The following is a 22536-nucleotide window of genomic DNA, read 5'->3' as shown; positions in this document are numbered from 1 at the left end:
TGGATTTCACAGTGGTCTCTGAGATTCCCAGAGGTCATGGGACATGTGACAAAATCAGCCTTGGAGATCACGGAGTCACAGTTCTGAAGAAGGAGAAAAAGGGCAAAAACACTCCTTGCGCAGACATATTTGAGTATTTGATCCTTTCTTTCCCAGAGATGCCACCTAATTATCAATACAGGTCAACTCCCCAATAAAGTTGGATTTTTCTCTCTTACCCAAGTTACAGATAATTGGCAGCTGTTGACTCACTTCTAAATCTAAAATAGCAGCCTCACATTTCAAATGCCACATTCTCTCACTCCGGAGAAGCCGAGCGCATCTCAAAAATTCAGCAATTGTGTCTGATGGGCAGTGACACCAGCCGACAGCTCACTGTCAACACCTAGGCTGACAAATGACAATCAAGACCCCCCTGCCAGCAGAGACCCGGGCCATCTGGGACCCTCTGGGCGACAGCCAGCTTGGCCCTCCCTTGCCACCACTTCCTACAGCTGGGGACTCCGGTCTTTCGCTTCATAACGTGCACTGACAGACCCAGAGTGAGGAGACGGCCGTTCTTACCGTGAGTCTCCCAGGCCAGGAAAATCAGACAGGCAACTAACTCCTCCGGGGACTTTCACTGATTTTGAAAACTATTATTAGATTAAACCGAGGAAGCCCATCAATCCGTAAACACCTGCATTTGCAATCGGTGTGGTTCAGGGATTCACGGAGAGCAGTCAAGAGACAACATAAACCACAGAATGCAAAGGGGTTAGGAGGCGTCCGTGGGAAAATTCTCAAGTCCAGTCTGAAACTCCTGATAGCAATTATTTTTTCCTTCTTGGAGAACCAGGGAGACTGAGAGATTAGAGCCAGCGTTCTAAAGCAAGGCGGGGGCGGGGCGCGGTCAAGGCCATTATGCTCATTCCTGAAATATAAGTGACGCACTGAACTGATGAAATATTTGTATCAGAATTGGTCCCACTTATGGGCTCCTTACTTAGAAATGTTCCTCTTGCTTTTGTGATGGATGTCAACAGATTAAGGAGAACCTTGATCGTTTGTATTCTATATCAGGCAAAAGCAAATTGAACCTGGATTTCATTACTGAGCCCCAAATCCCTGTCTCAGAGAATGTAATGAAAAAGGTCAGGTGATTCTCCCCCCCCCCCCCCCACTTTGTCTGGTAAGTGACTAGAAATCATGTACAGAGGGCTTCGTGTAGGATCAGGGCAGCCGACTCCCATTATTGGCCTCATCACTATCTAGGCTCTTTAAGATACTTTCTTTCACGAAGAAGCCGGGAAGGAGTACAGGTGGTGGATAGAAAATATTTGGTCATTGGATATCCTAGGGAGTAAAATTCATCCCAATTTCTTAGGACCGTTTCTTCTTTAATTTTTAAAAATATTTTAAATTACTTTTGAGAGAGAGAGAAAGGGAGAGAGTGCAAGTGAGGGAGGGGCAAGAGAGAGAGAGAGGGAGACACAGAATCTGAAGCAGGCTCCAGGCTCCGAGCTGTCAACACAGAGCCCGTCGCTGGACTCAAACCCATGAACCTCGAGATCATGACCTGAGCCCAGGAGGGACGCTTAACCCACTGAGCCACCCAGGAACCCTGAGACCTTTTCTATTGGCATCTCAAAATTTCTACCCCGCCACAACATAAAGAATTAAAGAAAAGGTTTTGTCCGGAAAATGAAAGGCAGCCTCAGTTTTGAGAGTCCCTGAAACATCAAATCCCCAGGTCTGCTCAGACTTTTGTACCAACTCTGAACAGTACCCTCACGAGACACGGATACCGTAGAAACGCGCACTCCATGTGGGCTTTACGAGTATGTTTCCTCGAGGATTAAGTGTTCCAAGTGTGAAGACATTGGACGAAAGGCTTTCCTTGTGTTTTTCTTGTGGCACAAGCTCTCTTCATTGTTTCCCTGGCTTCTTTCTCTCTTAAAACTACCCAGGTGTCATCGGGGAGGATGTGCGAGAGCGTGGGAAGAGTGTGTGGGCTTTGGAGTCAGGAAGCTAGGGATTCCAATCCGTGGTCGGTTAATTATTAGTCATATTACCTTGAGAAAGTGACTGATCTTCTCTGAATCTCAGTTTCCTCATCACTAAGATGATCTGTTTAATCTTCCCTCAAGTAGACGGTGTCTTATGTGACAGGTCAAACGTGTAATGGTGTAAAAATGACATTGTGCCCTTAGCCTCATTATGTCCCATTATATAGGACAGAACAATTTTCCATTGCTTAAAGCCTTGCCTTCCTGAAAGTCGTGAACTCTTGACAAACATTCTAAAACATTTGCATCCTGAGGTAAGCCACATCCTGATTCTCATTATCGAACGTAGGAATTACTTGCCTTTATTAAAACTGACAGCTTTTCACGGGGCCTGGGTGGCTCAGTCAGTTCAGCATCTGAGCAGCTTAGGTCATGATCTCATGCTTCATGGGTTCAAGCCCCACATCGGGCTCCTTGCTGCTGTCAGCACAGAGCCCGCTTCAGATCCTCTGTCTCCCTCTTTCTCTGCCCTCCCCCCACTCTCTCTCCCTCCCTCCCTCTCTCTCTATCAAAAATAACATTTTTTTAAAAAGTAAAAAACAAAAAAACAAAAACAACTGAGGGCAACGCCCATCTAAGCGTCTGCTCAAGACGTGGGCGCTTGGCCTGCCACAGAGGACCGGACCACAGCGCCCACTGCTCAGGCTGCTGAGCGGCTGCAAGGACCACTGAGTGGTCTTAAGCTGCTCAGCCAGAAAATGGAAATAAGCTTGACAGAAAATAAAGAGTTTCTAAAAGCTGTGATCAAAAAAAACCCAACAAAACAAAAACAAAAAACAAACAAAACACAAATATACCTTAAAACAAAAACAAAAAAACACCCAACTCAAGTGTAATCCAGCTAGAACCGCAGAATGTTCTATTTGACCCACAAACATGGCCTTCTCTCTTCATCTGGGAGCCAGCTGTTGGGAAAGCCAGACCCCCTCACATATGTTTTATTATTGCAGATATAACTCCGCTCGGTCCTCGAAAAATGTTTATTAAGTTTGGCTTCTTTGTTTGACTTTTAACACGGAGGTCTCACTGAGATGCTCACACAGACTTATCCACCAGACCTTCCAAGCTGCATTGCTTGAACCGTGTACTTTATAAGCCGAGCAGGTCCAGCCCCATGTTCTCTGGCTTCTAGGGTGAGTCTAACTGTACTAACGTAGAGATTTTGTACTGACTTAGTCTGTTTCTAAATTATTTTTTGTCTCTTGCTGTCTGGATATCTGCTTTTATTTCTGCCCAAAGCCTATTTGAATTATTTCTACCTAATGGATGTCTGGTCCCCTCTAACAAATGAGAAGTGCCGAGAGGTTGGTGTTCATTTTCATTTGGTGCTGTTGGTCTACACTTTGGGGGCTACCTTGAATGACAGAAGCATCTGCTTCTCTACATCAGGTGTTTAGTTTACCAAGACCAGGGGCCTGTCTCAGTAGAATTGTGGAGAGAGGTGCCCTGTGGGATGTCCTTCACTATTGATATTTTCTTTTAGCTATAAGAGACATTCTAAACTGCCCTGTCCGTGCCTGTCTTTGCTGCAAAGGTTGTTCACATATGCATTTGTTCAACTCACTGTGACCTATGAATGAAATTTCCAAGACTGTCATTCTCTGGGTGTTTATAAATGAGAAAATCTCCCTCCTCCTCACAGAGAAAAAGTGTTGGGAGTAGTTCCTCTGCAGGCCTCTTTCTGGGACTCCTGTCTTACTTAGTATGCCAAGAGTTCAAGGCCTTGACTACTCTTTGCCTGGGCTGTTTCTCAGGGTTGTGTATGCAACAATCAACCTTCAGGTATGAAATAATATCTTCCTCTGGAGCAAAGAGCTTAGCTTGCTTACTGCTTGCTATAAAACAGCGGGTTCTCCAAGCTTGCTGTTCCTCTCCTGTAATGCCTACCATTGCATACCATTGCATACCATTACATACCATTGCATACCATTACATACCATTACATACCATTACATACCATTACATACCATTGCATACCATTACCTACCATTACATACCATTGCATACCATTACCTACCATTACATACCATTGCATACCATTGCATACCATTGCATACCATTGCATACCATTACCTACCATTACATACCATTACATACCATTACCTACCATTACCTACCATTACATACCATTGCATACCATTGCATACCATTACATACCATTACCTACCATTGCATACCATTACATACCATTGCATACCATTGCATACCATTACATACCATTACCTACCATTGCATACCATTACATACCATTACATACCATTACATACCATTACATACCATTACATACCATTACCTACCATTACCTACCATTACATACCATTACCTACCATTGCATACCATTACATACCATTACATACCATTGCATACCATTACATACCATTACCTACCATTGCATACCATTACATACCATTACATACCATTACATACCATTGCATACCATTACATACCATTACATACCATTGCATACCATTACATACCATTACCTACCATTGCATACCATTACATACCATTACCTACCATTGCATACCATACAATGCATGGTCAGACACCCACTGGATCCTCTGCACCTGCCTCTGGGTATCGGGGCTCAGAAAACTCACAGTATGCTGACATTCTGTCTACTGCTCTTTCTCGGAGTCATTAACTCCTTACCTCTGAGCCAGAAGTCTCGTGCCTTCTGTCAGCATTCATGAAACAATGGCAAACTAACTTATTAGCTTGCAAGTCAGATAAAATTTCACCCTTCGCCATTCGTGGCAGGAACAAATGGCTTTGTAATAGGGTCTGTAATTGTAACTCTTTGTGTCTATGGACAATCTTTTGAAAGTACCCTTGAAGATCATAGGAAGATTCGGGAAGATCATAGAAATATGTCATTGGCATGCGTCACAGATATATCAAAGTCAAAAAGGCAGATCTACCACTGAAGGGAAGGAAACGTTTGCAAATATTTTGTGAGTTGAAACTCATTTCTCTTGGCTTGCAGGACAGAAGGCTCTGATTTGTGGGTTGTACGGTAATTGTACAAATGAGCTAGGATGTATGCTAAAGTAATGAAAATGTTGATTGCTTCTGGCTTTTCATGAATACCCATGACTACTGCCCGGGAAATGTGAAGTGTTCTGAGTGTGTGAATTTCTTTCTTTTGAAAGAAACAGGGAACACTCCTCTCATAATCATGACAGATTAACTGGTACCATACTTTTCCTTCCACTGAAACAAGAAAACTACATGAAACAAGGAAAATACATGAAACAGTACCGTCAGACAGCAGAGAACAGACAGGCAATGCAAAATTGTGATCCAGAAGGGAAACCAATGAGGACACTGCTACAATTAGCCTGGTTTTCTGTCTAGAGACATTATCCACACTGCAGCACATGGTCTGGAAAGCAAACCAGGACGGAGAGATCTTGCTGAGTGGAAGATACAGACATTGGTATTCAGAAAGGCTGAAGCTGCTGGAATTTCTAAGGCCGATTACTCGAAAGCAAGCTCTTTCTATATGAAGAAAAAACTAAAAATATTTGCATAGGGCTCCCCTTGAGTTTCTAGCTGAATAAATCTTAAATAAAATATGTGTAGGGTTGATGCCCAGAAGATGGTCAAAACCACAGTGGGCCAGGAATAACTATGAGAGAGCTCTAAGCTGAACAATTCCCAGAGATAACACAGGGTGGGGAGAGTTTCTAGTTCCAGCCAGAGTGGAGAGACCTTGCTGAACAATTAAGACGTAACAGCAGAAACCAAGGATCAGACACACCTTAGGAGCATGTCGAAACTAGACCTAGAATAAAGACTTCCCTAAGCCGGCCAAGGCAAAGCTAAAAAGCAAGTCTCACAAGAATCAAGCTGACCTAAAATTAGCTAATCCATCTGAGCGAACAAACCTTAATACTCCGTAAAGGAAGTCAGCAGAATCCAGACACTCAATAGCACAACACTTAGAATGTCCAGCTTCCATGACGGAAAGAGATCTGCACAACTTCCAAGTACCTGAAAATTAAAATAATTCTCAATATCTCAGAGACCAAAGAAGTAATCAGAAGAGAAATCAGAATGTATTTGAACAGGATGACAACGAAGATGCAACAGAGGGAAGTCTGGTTATATATCAGGAAAGCCAGAATTAGTGGAAGGTTAACGACTTCAGGAAATTATACTAGAAAAGAATAAAAGGACAAAATACCGACTTAAAGCTTCACTGTAAGAAGTTAAAACACAAGGGCAGAGCAAAATCACGGAATAAAAAAACAAAGAAAATTATAAAGAGAAATCGATGAAATAGAAAAGAGGTAAGCAAAAGAGAAAAAAAATGCAACCCATAGCCGATTTGTTGAAAAGACTTATAAAACTGATAAACCTCTAGCAATGCTGATCAAAAAAAAGAAAGATCAGACATTAATAACCAATTATCAGGAAAAAAGAAATTATAATAAATATTATGAAGAGGATAACGTGGAGGGGCGCCTAGGTGGCTTCTCGGTTAAGTGTCTGACTCTTGGTTTCAGCTCAGGTCTTGACCTCATGTCTTCGTGGGTTCGAGCCCCACAGCCGGCTTTATAATGGCAACACAGAACCTGTTTGGGATTCTCTCTTTCTCCCTTTCTCTCTGCCCCTCTCCCACTCATGCTGTCTCTGTCTCTCTCAAAATACATAAATAAACTTTAAAAACAATGATAAAAAACGAGGATAACACGTAAACTATGAAGAAATTTTAATCTGACATCTTAGATGAAATGCAGTAATTCCACGGAAGAATATAAAACATCAAATCGACACGAGGAAAAAATCTGAAGTGTCCTATATCTACTAAATCAATCTATTGCTAAAACCTTAAGCCCCAGTCACTTTGCAGGTGAATCCTATCAAAAATTTAATGAAGAATTAATACCAGTTCTATGCAAACTATTTCATTCCAGGTAATTCACTACATTTATACAATATGATAGTCTCAACAGATCCAGAAAAATACTTAACAAAATCTAATGCCTAATTATAATAAAATTTTCCAACAAGCTAGGGAAAGAAGTAAACTTCCCCGATGTGATCATTGGCACCCACAAAAGATAGACCACGCACATTATACTTAATGGTGACAAGAGGACTTTCCTTACAATCAGGAGAATGTCAAGGACAACTGCTTTCCCAGATCTATTCAACATTGTACTGGGAATCACAAGAATTTCAAAAAGTCAAGAAAAAAACATAAAAGGCATAAAGATCAGAAAACAGGGAAAGTCATCTCTATTTGCAGATGACAGTTTTGTTTTTGTTTTCGTTTTTATTTTATTTTATTTTTAATTTTTTTAAATTTACATCCATTTCAGGGGTAGATTCCTTAGTGCCCCTTAAAAATATGGAACGCTTCGCAAATTTGCGTGTCATCCTTGCACAGGGGCCATGCGAATCTTCTCTGTATCGTTCCAATTTTAGTATAAGCGCTGCCGAAGCGAGCACGACAGTTGTTTTTTTAACATAGGAAATTTTCAGGAATCTAAAAGAGAACTACTAGAACTAGTAAGTGACTACAAAAGGTTGTGGTATCCAAGATTAATATTGAAAATTAATTAGAGACTTCCAGGGAGGGTGGCGGAGTAGGAGAATCCTGGGCTTAACTTGTCCCATGGATACACCTAGATAACACCCACATCAGGGTGACTAACCCAGAAAATGACCCGAACACTGGCAGAACAGAGTCTCCACAGCTAAATGTAGAGAAGAGGCCACACTGAAGAGGGTAGGAAAGGTGGAGACGCGGTCGGGAACCAAACTGACCCACGGGACTGTCTGTAGGAGGGAGGGATAATGTGGGCACAGAGAGGGGAAAGAAACAGATTATCACACCAGGCACCCCAGACACAGGGACCTACACTGGGAAGATGAATCCCCGTAACATGTGGCCTTGAAAACCAGAGGGGCTTAGATGTGCTGGTTATTATCATGTCCTCTGAAATGCATCATAAAAATAAGATGGACAGATGGATGAACAGAGAATGGAGAGACGGACAGACACGTGATATGTTCCTCACTCTGGCTGACTCCGGCATGAGTAGAATTTCAAAACAAGAAACCAGGTTAACTTCTTTATCCCAAGTAGTTATGAAACAGCTTAGGATATTTTAGCTAACCAGAGGAGACTATTTACCAAACCTAATGGTTTACACTGTCTGGATTAACACCAAGGATCAATTTATATCCAAGCTAAAAAAAATGACCATCGTCCACCTAAGGTAGACCTGAGGCACTGATAGCCTTCATTTCCTTGATCAGATTCACAATCTTCCAGAGGGCCTTTCCGTCCCTTCTTAAAACACTTCCGGTTATACTCTACCTCCCTGCCACTGTTCATTTGTCGTCTGGAGTCTAAAAATGTTCAGCTGATGATTCAAAGACAAAAACAAGGTCGAATCATTCTGAACGGCACTCCACTTGAAACGCCACATTTCTGCAAGCAACCTCCTCTTCAGGAAGAAGCAACAGTAAGTGACAACGACCGGGACAATCCTTCCTGGCCTCTCCCGCAGCTCTGGATGGAGGAGGACCAAAAGGGGGGCCAAGAATAACAGCATTCTCATGGTCGACGAAAAGGCTGGTTGTTCTCTCTAGCCACGGTGTCAGGTAAGCACCGGTTTCAAAGCCGGGTCTCGGTTGATGACAGCTCACATCAGGAAACACACCGCCAGAGCCAGCCAATCAGTAACAGCAAAGTCACCCAATCAGGAGACTCGGCCTCATTAAAGCCACAGGCGCAAAACTTACCTGCGTGAGATTCAAACTTCAACAGAGCACTGCTGTATCCCAGAGTGATCAAGACGGATTCCTTCCCCACGCGGCAACATTCCGTGTCTCTGTTGAGTAAGCATTTAAAGACACAGACGCCATCAGCTACAAAGGGTGAAAAAAAAAGACAGGATTAGGAAAACCCATTTTGAGCATTGTAAAAAGGTTCCGCAACGCCATTCCTCTATTTCTCTCATGTTCTCAAGGCTCTCCATTTCTTTCTACTTAATAGAATGCCTCTTGAGACGTAAGAGGATATGAGGGTCGGAGATAGAAGACGAATTTAACTATGGCCCCATACCAATTTTTTGCAGGTGGGTTAGCACAGAGCTCAAAACTCTTGACTTATGTCCAAGGCCCCATTCCCTATAAACCTTGTACTCCCCGAATCATTTTGTATCCCTTGATGGCATTCCAGGAAAGTCAGGGAATGTCTCTGTGGGTGATTCTTTTTTTTTTTTAAGTTTATTTATTTGAGAGACGAGGGGAGAAGGCAGAGAGAGAGAGGGAGAGGGGGAGGGAGACGGAGAGGGAGGGAGGGAGGGAGAGAGAGAAAGAGAGAGAGAGAGAGAGAGAGAGAGAGAGGGAGAGAGAATCTCAAGCAGGCTCCACACCGTCAGCACAGAGCCTGATGTGGGCTCGAACTCACGAACCATGAGATCATGAGCCGAGCGGAAATCAAGAGTTGCTGCTTAATGGACGGAGCCACCCCGGCGCCCCCTGTGGGTGACTCTTGAGGTGGGTGATTCACCTCGTATGTGCCAGAGATCTCACATAATCTTCACTGTAAGCATTGTCACCACCAGCGTCTTGGCACAAAGACAAGGCAGAGACTTTAGGTCCAAATATGCATAGCTACAAAGTGGCAGAACCAGAATTAAGACCCAAGATTAAATTTGACTCCAAAGCCCACTGTTGCTCCTCCCACATTGTGCAAGGCAGGCTCAGTCAACAGGGAGCTTAGTTTGTGCAAGCGGGGCCACGGTGAGCAGCCAGGCTCTCGTAAGCTTCATACATAGGTAACTGGGAAGTGACCTGCTATTTCTTCTTTTACAAGTTAAACAGGTCTTGGCGTTGGGGCAGCTGTAGGGTGGGGACAATAGTAATTAACTTGGGTTCTGTTCTTATCTCTGAGATTTACTCACCTAGGGACTCCAAGCACCTAATTGCACTGAGTCACATTTTTTTTTCACTATGTAAAATGAAAACACTGAGCTTATTCCACGAGCTTTGTGTGAAGACTGAATAATAAAGGTAAAATAATTTCCCAAATTCCATGAAAAGGAATTTTACGTGATGTGATTTAATGTCATTGCTCTCATTATAAAGATCTTCATTCCCATCCTTAATGTCTTACATTTTCCCTTACAAGATCAAATGTAGTTAAGTGCTTTGACTTAAAAACATAATTACATATAAAACTCTACTGTTACGTGAGTATGTGGCACATTCATGCACACCCATTCAACACACACACACACACACACACACACACACACACACAGACACACACACACACAGAGTTAAGATGACCAAATATCTTCAAATATTTTCAGCCGTTACTTCAACTGAACGATTACCTCCTGATGGAAGCATTCACATATATTTCGCACGAAACATCTCGGCTGGTTAAACAGCGCAGATGTTTTGAAAACATTTTCCTGGCATAAAGCATGATTACAGGTTTAACTGTTACAGCCCAGTCAGTGTCTCAAAGGCATCGATGTCTCCTCACAAGAACGCAGCCACTAGTAGATGCAGAAGAGGGAGTCTGGGGCTCTTGTATATATAATATGTTTTCTTTAAATCACAAGAAATGTGGCTTTTTCCAAAGAAGTTAAGATTTTCTGCATTAACCAATTGTTTTCTTATGGTTTTGAAGTAGGATGAGAGAAAATAAAGATGCTGGCCTTCTCCAGGACCTTGCACACACACAACTATTACAGCCTGGGAGCTGGGAGCTCTTTGCAGGCAGGAGTGACTTTATTTTTTAGAATCATGGTCTTTTCTTCCTCTGAATCAAAACCCGGCACAGTACCTCGTACTTAATACCTTTTGAAGCAGTGAAAGCATTTCTCCACATATTGATTACATGCCTCTCAGAATAGAATAAAAGCGTCAAAATTTATCTGGTTCAATTCTCCTGAACTAGATATGGTCAGAATTTTTGTTTGTTTTGCTGTTGTTTGTGTGTTCAGTTATGATTTGATATTGCTGTTTTTTCCTACTTTCAGACGTTGCAAAATGCCTGCCCATATATCCCCTTTTCTTCATCCTCTCCTATCCTCTGTTTAAATATGGGCGGAGCAGATCTTTTTTAAGTATGCCAAAAAATCCAGGAAGTACTCGTAACTGCTTAATTTTTGTAATCTACCTTTGCAAAAAAGTTTTATAAAGTTTTTTTTTTAATGTTTCTTTTTGAGAGAGAGGGACAGAGTGTGAGTGGGGGAGGGGCAGAGAGAGAGAGAGAGAGAGAGAGAGAGACAGAGAGACAGAATGTGAAGCAGACTCCAGGCTCTGAGCTGTCAGGAGAGATCCCGACACAGGGCTCGAACTCACGAACCACGAGATCATGACCTGAGCTGAAGTCAGAAGCTTAACCGACTGAGGCACCCAGGTGCCCCGCAAAAACAAAAAACAAAAATCAAACAAACAAAAAAACCAAAATTAACGCTTTAAACAAAATTGAAAAGTAATTATCAGCTCCGAAAATATTTTCAGCACACCCAGCAAACATTTAATATCCTCATGATACAATTAACTCAAAAAAATAAGAAGGAACATCCTTATTGATTAGTAAGAGGGATCAGTAGGCAACTGACAACTAGAAAAAATGCCAAAAGCAAAAGGAATACGAGTAATGAATTTCAGGGAGACTCAAAGAAATGTGTAATAAAAGAATGAGATCTAAATTTTTATGCCTCAATGTCAAAATTTTTAAAATATATATTAACAACGCCAAATACTGGAAAGCATATACGAATACGGTGAACAGCACTTACTATATAAGTTTGCACGTAAACCTCCCTATTTCTGGGGTGTATTCTGCCCACGGGGCTCAAAGTTTAAAGTCAGTGTATTCTTTGCTGGACATTCTGCTCATAATCATTTCTTCCAGGATGTACCTGATCAAGTGCGGATGAATGTATATTCAAGGACGTTCATCTTAGAGTTGTTTACTCGTAGGAAAATGCAGAGAAGAGGAGTCCACCATGTACGTAGTTGGTTAAATCGAACATGATGCCTTCGTGGCAGGTTGCAAAACAGTACATATAATGTTATTACAGCAATTTAAAATGTTTATCTTCACAGAAAGCTGTTTAAAAAGGTACACACCAAAACGTCATCAGGGGTTTCCTCTGCATGGAGAGATGTGGGGTCATTTTTATTTTTCCCTTTATAGGGTTCTGCCTTGTTTGAATTTTCCATGTGACTACTTATTTTTAACAATCAGAGAATACAAGCAATCAAATAAAAAACACACTACCCTTACTGGTGTATTTTACCACATTCTCATCTTGGTGGGTATTACCATTCTTTTCATTTTCTCATTTATTAGATATTAATTGGTAGTTTTAGATATATTCAAAAATATATTCATTCAAAAATACTGACTTCGGGATTAGTGTATCTAATATAAGCATTATTTTAATTCTCATTAAAAATTTTTTTTTTTACATTTACTTATTTCTGAGACAGAGAGAGACAGAGCATGAATGGGGGAGGGTCAGAGAGAGGGGGAGACACAGAATCCGAAGCAGGCTCCAGGCTCCGAGCTGTCACAACAGAGCCTGATGCGGGGCTCGAACTCACAAACCATGAGATCATGACCTGAGCCGAAGTTGGTAGTTCAACCAACTGAGCCACCCAGGCGCTCCTAAGTCTCATTTTTAAAATCATTCATAGGAGTGAGGAACACCCAGTCGGTTGAGTGTCCAACTCTTGATTTCGGATCAGGTCATGATCCCAGGGTTGTGATATCAAGCCCCATGTCGGGCTCTGCACTGACTGTGCAGAGCCTACTTGGGATCTTCTCTCTCTCTCTCTCTCTCTCTCTCTCTCTCTCTCTCTCTCTCCCTCTGCCCTTCTCCCCTGCTCATGCTCTAAGAAAATAAAATTTAAAAAAATAAATTAACTCATAGAATAAATATTTTCTCATGCTTTCTGTTTGCTAATCTTATAACTTGGACTAATTTCCTTCCCTATCCTTAGACGATGTTCGCACATAAACCAAACATTCTAGTTGCTTTCTGTTAACTAATGTGAGCAGTATAATAGTGTAGCTATCTTACAATCAAGTGTATTATCCACCAAGAAATGTTTCTTTTTAAGTTTAAAGAATCTGTATCAGAAAAATGAAGGAATACAATAAACAACCGTTGGGGGCACATCAAAATCCAAGACCACAAAACACCATTACAACACTGACGAAAAGTGGGGGTGATGGGGAGATCATTTCCACCATACATTGTACATCTATCTTCCTACCAAGTTATTACTAGTAATAATAATAAAAAGTACATTTCCAGAACATTCTGATTCTACAAACATTTCCTTCATCCTTTCAGTGGCACAGAAGGCCGGGTGCTTCTGTGTCCTTACTGTCATTCTGCTTTTGAACTTTGCTTCATCTGGGACACCTTTGCTTACTTCTTCAAAGGGCAAGTCCTGGATCTGCGAGCCGGGGTAACAAGCACCAGAAGTTCACGTGCACAAAACTTGGGCAGCTTTAGAAAAGCCCAGAGCTTTGTTGCTTCCTCCTTGAGGAAAAGCCATTTGTTCTCCCAGAAGATTCTCAAAGAAAACCTTGACAGTGGTAAATCTAGATGCCTGTTCTATCTTCCACCTAGCCTCATCTGACAAGACTCCCAGAGGCATACCAAGAAATCCAGGATCTACCTGTGTTACGAGTACATCCAGCTGTCAGCGCTGAGCCTGATGTGAGGCTCGAACTCACAAACCATGATATCATGACTTGAGCCAAAATTAAGAGTCGGACGCTTAACCAACTAAGCCACCCTGGCGTCCCTATTCACTAAAATTTTCTACCTCTCCACCTATGTACCTCCTCTTTTAGCCGTCGCAAATGCCAAAGTCAAATCTCCACAAAAAAGCTACAATACTAGTTGACCAAGAATATTAGGTATCAGGCATGGTCTAGAACAGAGGTTCTAAAATAGATTTTTATATATAAAGTCCTGGAAAGAAGAGCACTCGTGACCTAATAATATGGCATTTATGCCAATTCTTTGCCCAGCGACCCTTTTACTATTTTCCTGTCTAGAAATACAAGTTAGTCTACCTAAGGAATGTGTTTTCTAGAAAGAGATCTAAACAATGATTGTATAAGCAGCACCTCTATAGATAGAATAAAGTATATAGACAACTGTGCAGTTATTATTTTTGACAAATTTAACCAGAAAAAAGGTATATATTAAAAAAAAAAGGACAGGATTATGTCACTCCAGGAAATCTATTAGAATTAGCCATACTGATTGTATTCAAACACCACCATTTCCTATGAGATATGACCCAATACTAATAAATGATACATGACGGCCTCTCCCTTCTCCTCTGGAGAATTTTGTATTTGAAAAATTAGATCCTAGGCTTTCGCTTGCTGGAGTGAAAATGGAAAATGGATTGATTGATTCAGGTCAAAAGGGGCCAAGCGAGCGTTAACAGCAGGAAAGAAACGAAGAGAACGGGAAGGTATGTGGGAAATGCAAGACAGGGCTTGGGAGGAGCTTTTGGAATTGAGAACTGGGATAGTTTCTGTAGGTGAAAGAGAGAAAGAGAGAGAAAAACACGGAAGTGAGGCTCTTAAGGCATTAGTCTCAGAAGACCAACACTGTCGTCACCGATTATGATTACTCAGTTGTCTGGTTGTTTTGCTGTTGGTTTCGATTGGGTTTGTCTTTGTTTTTGGGGGGGTTTTGGCAAATGCTATCATCCCCTTCCTCTACATTTTTTTATAGTTACACTAAACCTGCACTGTCAGATTAGCCATCCATCACGTAGCACAGTGGTTTCCTCCCAGCCACCATTTAGCAACTACTTAGTGCTCACAGCTAGTCCTCTGTAGATGCCTCTCCAGTCGCTGTGCTTGTCCAAAGTCATTGTCTAGCAGAGTCTGAAGAAGGGCTCAGGGAAACACAGTCTTCGGCAGATTCCTTAAGAAGGGTCACGGGAGCAATATTCCCTGAACTCTTGCAGGCCAACAGTCGTCACTGTCCTTTACATTTTTGAAGGTCAGTTTTTCCAGATATGGAACCTTGGCTCACATTTTCTTTCTCTGCAGACACCTCCGATACATTCATCCAGTTTCTTCTAGCGCACAGCACTACTGTCACAAAGACTGATGATAATCCCCTTTTCTTTCACGTATAGGTAATATACGAATGTTACCCAGATATCCAGAGGGTTTCCTCTCTTTCTTGAAACATCAGTAATTTTTACTGGAATGTGGTTTATACTAGCCATTCTAGGTCAGTATTTTCAGGTACAAAGGTATTCTTTCAATAGATATTTTCCATTTTTTTATGTTGACAAAATTTCTCAATTATAATTCTAGTATTTGCGTTATTTCTTTGTTACCTTCCTCTCATCTATATGTTGTATCTTCTTGGCAGATCACTGATATTTGAAATTTTCTTTTGACCCCTTTTGATCTCTTTTCACATTTAAATATTTTTCCATCTTTTCTCCTTTATTTGATGTATTTCCTGTTCCTTCTAGTTTAAACTTCATTTCTAAAATTATTTTAATTATTTATTTCTAAGTATAATTTGAATTCTATCATTTCATTTCTGTGTTGGCTAATTCTTCCTTATGTTATTCTTGTATGTCTTGTATGATTTTCTTAATTTCTCTGATTTTTAAAAAATTTTTTTTAAATTTTTTTATTTTTTTAAAATTTACATCCAAGTTAGTTTGCATATAGTGCAACGATTTCAGGAGGAGATTCCTTAGTGCCCCTTACCCATTTAGCCCATCCCCCCTCCCACAACCCCTCCAGTAACCCTCAGTTTGTTCTCCATATTTATGAATCTCTTCTGTTTTGTCCCCCTCCCTGTTTTTATATTATTTTTGTTTCCCTTCCCTTATGTTCATCTGTTTTGTATCTTAAAGTCCTCATGTGAGTGAAGTCATATAATTTTTGTCTTTCTCTAATTTCACTTAGCATAATACCCTCCAGTTCCATCCATGTAGTTGCAAATGGCAAGATGTCATTCTTTTTGATTGGCGAGTAATGCTCCATGGTATATATATATATACCACATCTTTTTTATCCGTTCATCCATCGATGGACATTTGGGCTCTTTCCACACTTTGGCTATAAACATGGGGGTGCATGTGTCCCTTCGAAACAGCACACCTGTATCCCGTGGATAAATGCCTAGTAGTGCAATTGCTGGGTTGTAGGGTAGTTCTATTTTTAGTTTTTTGAGGAACCTCCATACTGTTTTCCAGAGTGGCTGCACCAGCTTGCATTCCCACCAACCACGCAAAAGAGATCCTCTTTCTCCACATCCTCACCAACATCTGTTGTTGCCTGAGTTGTTAACGTTAGCCATTCTGACAGGTGTAAGGTGGTATCTCATTGTGGTTTTGATTTGTATTTCCCTGATGATGAGTGATGTTGAGCATTTTTTCACATGTTGGTTGGCCATCTGGATGTCTTCTTTGAAGAAGTGTCTATTCATGTCTTTTGCCCATGTCTTTTCTTCACTGGATTGTTTTTTGGGTGTTGAGTTTGAGAAGTTCTTTATAGATTTTGGATACTAACCCTTTATCTGACATGTCATTTGCAAATATCTTCTCCCATTCTGTTGGTTGCCTTTTAGTTTTGCTGATTGTTTCCTTCGCTGTGCAGAAGCTTTTTATTTTGATGAGGTCCCAGGTATTCATCTTTGCTTTTGTTTCCCTTGCCTCCGGAGATGTGGTGAGTAAAAGTTGCTGTGGCCAAGGTCAAAGAGGTTTCTGCCCGCTTTCTCCTCGAGGATTTTGATGGCTTCCTGTCTTACATTGAGGTCTTTCATCCATTTTGAGTTTATTTTTGTGTATGGTGTAAGAAAGTGGTCCAGGTTCATTTTTCTGCATGTCGCTGTCCAGTTTTCCCAGCACCACTTGCTGAAGAGACTGTCTTTATTCCATTGGATATTCTTTCCTGCTTTGTCAAAAATTAGTTGGCCATATGTTTGTGGGTCCATTTCTGGGTTCTCTATTCTGTTCCATTGATCTGAGTGTCTGTTCTTGTGCCAGTACCATACTGTCTTGATGATTACAGCTTTGTAGTATAGCTTGAAGTCTGGGATTGTGATGCCTCCTGCTTTGGTTTTCTTTTTCAAGATTGCTTTGGCTATTTGGGATAATTTCTCTGAATTTTTTTTTTAAATCTAACCTTACAGACATATTTTGGAGCGTGTATCTTTCTAGCATGCTTTCATGGTTGGTGATGATGTTGTCTTGCCCCTTACTTGCCTTTTTTCTCATAGTAACTCTGCATGGCATTTGACCTCAACACTTTTCTGTTGTTCATTTCTTGTGAATACCATTTTACTAAACTTTTGAAGGATGATAATTGCACATATAGTTTTATAAGACACACCAAATTGTTTTCCAGAGTGATGGTGCCATTTCACATTCCCATCAGCAATGGACAAATAATCCAATTTCTCCACATCCTCAAAGCATCTGGTGTTGTCACTATTTTTTGCTGTAGACATGTTTATAGTCGTGTGGTGTTATCACATCGTGGGTTCAATGGGCACTTCCCTGATGACTAATGACGCTGAATATTTTTTATGTGTTTATTTACCATCTGTATATCCTCTTCTGTTCATGTGTTTTTACCCATTTTTTAAACTATTTTTTTAACTGTTGGGTTTTGAGAGTCCTTATATTCTAGATCCTGGTCCTTTGTTATATACATACATGTGGTGTGCAAATATTTTTCTCCCATTCTGTAGTTTGACTTTTCATCCTTTTAACAGGATATTCCACAAAGTAAAAGTTTCCAATTTTGATGAGATCCAACTGATCGTTTTTTCCTTTTGGTGTCAAGAGGAACCTGACCATCTTTTGGTGCCAAGCCTAAGAACTCTTTGACTCCTTGACTTTGCTCATTCTATGGTTTCATTACATCTTGACAACTGTGACCGTCTCTCCACTGCAATCTGCTCTCGTAACTGAAGTGAGTTCACACTGCTTCCAGGTTACAATTAATGAAGCACATGCACGGTCATTGCACAGCTCTGCTCAAACCTTCAAGGATTTCTACCCCCACCCAGGCACCTTCCCAAACCACCCCTCCAAACATATACCAGATAGCCAAACTAACGACCAGCTGATCTCCAAAAAGGGTTTATAATTATGGGGCAGTAGGGATGTGAAATTCAAGAGCGGGACTTCTGAAGTGACACAGCTCCCCTTCTGCCACTCAAAATACGACGCAACTTACAATGTCCATTTCAAACGCCACCACCTCCATGGTACTTTTCCTGATGGCCCCCAACTGGTAGATGTTATCACCCCCACCACCCCAAAAGCACGTTGTACCTCTCTTACAGCCTTTTGCTTCTTCTCTGATTTGCACCCCCATCTTACTCATTGTGCAAGACATCATACCCGTCAGGCGCAGGAACTGTGACCCCTTTGTCTTTGATTCCCGCGGGAGACCTGGTACACAGCAGGGACCAATGCTGGTGACATGACCGCAACCACCAACGGCATCACTCGCGTTCAGACACACATCACTCAAGTTCAGACTCAAGTTCAAACTCAACTACATGGCCTATTTGCCATACCCACCGTTAAAAACAAAACAGAGTAAACGGACAAACTTCACTCATGTCTCTAGCCTCTGAATCAGCTTTAAAATGTTTTTAACCATTGCCTCTTTTCTTCCATATCCTTCTCTCCACACATGAGCACGGCAGAAAGAATAAACACTGAAACTAACTCTGTAATGAAACTTTAAACACCTTTGTGACCAATATTTTCAAATCAGAAGGAAGTAACTTTTCATTCTGTCTTTAGCGAATTAGCACCCCACCTCCCGAATAGCTTCCCTAGGCACCCAATGCTCCCTCAAATTTATTTGAGATGCTTGCCTGAGTAATCCTTCACCCCCCCCCGCCCCCCGCCATTTCTCAAGGTGGGAAAGTGACCAGGTGCCCAGAGAGCCCTAGGAATTCTAGGAAAATAGGAGCGGATCTTGTTCTGTTTTTAATCCCAACACTTTCTGATCATACACTCGTCTACTGCTTCTAGCACGGCACTCAGCACATAGGATGGGATTGATACACACTTATTGAATTAAACAAGTGAATCAATACAGTCACAGAGGTAGCTCCCTAAACCACATAAAAAAGAAAGACTATGAAACCTCGGAGCATTACAGATATCAAAGTGCCCACTGAACACTTGGTATTTTTAATTGACTTTTTTTTTTCTGCTCTGGCAAATGGTTGGGATCTTCGGGTTTATAAAAGGTTTTCCCAGTTATGGTAGGAGGTCAAAAGAAAAACCTGTCTTCCTCATTTCTCCACAAAAACAGGCAAAACCCTCCTACTCTTCCTCAGGAAGCTGCTTCTCTTAGATTTCAATTTCATTTCACTGTGAATGTATCTTTAGAGTGACTAAAAACTGTACAGTCTACGTGCTGTCTGGGCGGCATTTTCTCCGATCACCAGCTCTCTCCTGGTGGCTTCGAAAGACTGTAAACTGACTTCTTGTAGTTATTCAATTGGGGATAATTGCTCCAGGGAGCAGCTAGCCACCCTTGTGGCACACTTTCACGACCTCCACCTCGTCTGTTCCTCACTGCTTGTCATGAGGAAGGGCTCCTGATGCCTCTTCTCTCCACAGCGATCCTGACGCTCAGAATTACCTGGATGTTTGCGTCACCTCACCTCTGTCCGGATCGCTACCCTCTATTTTCATCGTGCCGCATCGCACAGCTCCCTACCACAAGTAAAAGCAAAGAAGAAGAAGAAGACAGACAGAGGCATTTCAAAATTTCTCCATACGTGAGCTCTGAGATCCTGTTTTCAAAGCAGTAAGGTGTAAATATTCCCGACTTTTGCAGCTTAACCTTAGTTACTCTTACAAGCCTATTTCGGGGCACCTGGGTGGCTCGGTGGGTTAAGCGTGACTCCTGACTTCGGCTCAGGTCGTGAACTCACTGTTCGTGGGTTCGAACCCCACGTTGGGCTCTGTGCTGACAGCACGGAGCCTGCTTGGGATTTTCTCTCCTCTCTCTGCCCGCCCTCTGCTTTCTGTCTTTCAAAATAAATAAAAATAAACTTAAAAAAAAAAGCCTACTTCAAACTCCAGCTGTCATGAATGAATTGACCGTGCATGCAAGCGTTTATTTCTGGGCTTTCTATTCTGTTCCAGTGGTCCAGGTACCTGCTTTTATGCCAGAACCATACTGTTTTGATTACTGCAGCTTTATAACACAGCTGAAAGGTTAGAAGGGGTGAGGCGTCCAGCTTTGTTCTTCTTTGTCAGGACTACATCGGCTGTTTGGGGTCTTTTGTGATTCCATAGAAGTTTCAGAATTGTTTTTTCTACTTCTGTAAAAATGCCACTGGAACCTTGATAGGGATTACACTGAATCTATAGATGGTTTGGGGCAGCAGGGACATTCGAACAATATTAATTCTTCCAAGCCACGAACCCAGAATACCTTTCTATTTTTTGCGTGTCTTGTTCAATTTCTTTCATCAGTGTCTTGTGGATTTCAGTGTCGAGATCCTTCCCTTTCTTGGTTAAATTTATTCCTAAGCATTTTATTATTTTTAATGTTATTGCAAACAGGATCATTTTCTTTATCTTTTTCAGATAATTTATTGTTAGTATAATACATGTCTTTAAAATGAAAGAGGTACTGGAATAGAACCAAATAGAAATTTTAGAAATTAAATTAAAAACTACAACCATAGATGAGTTTAAAACAGAGTTGTGAGAAAATTTTTAATTGAAAAAAAAAAAAAACAGATTACAGAGATACCTGGGTGGCTCAGTCGGTTGAGCATCAGATTGCGGCTCAGGTCATGATCTCCCAGTTCAGGAGTTTGAACCCCACATTGGGCTTGTTGCTATCAGCACAGAGCCTGCTTCCTGTCCCCCCCCCCCCCGCCCCTCCTCCACTGATGCTCTCTCAAAAATAAAAAAAAATTTTTTTAATAAAAATAAAAAAACAGATTAGATGCAGCTGAAGAAAGAATGAACAGAAAACACATGCTGGGCAACCTTATAGATTGCCTCGGAGAAAGACGAAGACACAGAAAATGTGAAATCAGTTAAGAGACCGAGGCCATAATAAGATCTAATTTAGCCTTCATAAGAATTGTATGAGAAGGGAATAGAGCAACAAGGAGAGAAATATAATGGATGACAACATCGGAACTGAAATTACGGAAAATATGCATCTTCATATACAAGAAGCAAGAGTTACCGTCAGGATAAAGGAAAATAAAATTCTGTATTTAGATACACTATGGTAAAATTGCAATGCCCAAACAAGCCAAAACAAAGACAAATATGCCAAAACAAAGACAAAAAACATGAAAAAAGCCAGAGGAAAAAAACCAAGTCGACTACATGGGAATGAAAAGTACACTGACAATTTCCAAAAGAACGGAGCTTCCTTTTGTGTTCTTATCACAAACAATTGTCAGACTCAGAAATCAAGAAGTGTTTTTTTGTTTGCTGTTTTTTTTTAAGCTGACACTCTGGCTCAAAACTAACCTGAGGTTTTAAACCAAACTCCTTTATGAACTTATGGACTTGAAAGACCCTTGAGGTCGTATCACCTAACTACTTACTCAAGGAGGACCTAAAGCCTGGGTTTTAAGTGATTTCTCTAAGACCTTAGAGTTAGTTCAAAGAGCAGGTCTGGCACTAGACCTTTAGTGTCTTCCATTAATCTCCCCACAAGTGGAAATCTGCAAAACTGGGATTATCTTTAGTTTGCTATATTTGCCTTATAACGCTTATTCCAAAAGCCTTAAATTATCTGCCAATTCATACACATGTGCATTCATACCGACACGCCTCTTGCACATGCTAATAATATTACCACTGATTAGAAAACATACCAAAACATGGTCACGGTTTCTGAAACCCTTGGCAAATCAGAGGCAGCTCTTATGGAGTCTGGACGGCTCCCTGCAGATACCAATCGCTTACCACCCGGTGCACGAGACTGCATGAGACTCTCCTGCGCCTAAGCTGTAACAGCGTTTTCCTTGCTCAGCACTGCCCAAGTTCCGTTGGCTATTTCCAGCTGGAGAAAGCTGAGCACATGCTATCACCTTCCTTATTACCTTCAGGTGGTAAGTAATTTATTTGCGGGGCAAGATTCTGGATGTGTGGATGATTCACACGTTGAAATAGAAATAGACTTGGAAAAATTACCCCCAAAGTTATCTCTTTACCAAGTAAACAAAGAATCTCTTCCTGTTAGTTAGTTAAGCCGAGAATTGCAGAACGAGAAAGAACCCAAGTTTCCGCATATCATTGCTGCCCAAAGGGTGCTCCATGGACCAGCGCCTTAGCATCACCTGAAGCTTGTCGGAGACATAGACTCTCAGGCCTACGCCCAGAATCTGGATCCGAGTATGTATCTTTGCGAGATTCCAGGACGACTCATGAACAAGAAAGTTTGAGGACTGGTCTAACCATCCTAGCATGA

At 41.3% G+C, this 22536-nt stretch overlaps 1 protein-coding gene and 1 non-coding gene across 2 annotated transcripts in view; both read right to left on the bottom strand.

Moving 5' to 3' along the window:
- LOC115499948 (histone-arginine methyltransferase CARM1-like) overlaps positions 1 to 22536 on the bottom strand; it is a 248160-nt gene that overhangs the window by 138252 nt on the left and 87372 nt on the right. The window contains exon 5 of the mRNA XM_030294235.1: positions 8811 to 8936. Coding sequence (XP_030150095.1) covers positions 8811 to 8936 — 126 coding nt within the window. The remainder of the gene's footprint in view (positions 1 to 8810; positions 8937 to 22536) is intronic.
- Positions 7402 to 7508, bottom strand: LOC115500230. Its single transcript, XR_003964466.1, has one exon. It is a non-coding gene; the product is annotated as a U6 spliceosomal RNA (small nuclear RNA).

Source organism: Lynx canadensis, chromosome D4 (assembly GCF_007474595.2).
Source record: "Lynx canadensis isolate LIC74 chromosome D4, mLynCan4.pri.v2, whole genome shotgun sequence".
Taxonomy (NCBI): Eukaryota; Metazoa; Chordata; class Mammalia; order Carnivora; family Felidae; genus Lynx; species Lynx canadensis.
Note: the sequence above shows the minus strand (reverse complement) of the source record. Positions and strands in the feature narration are given on the sequence as shown.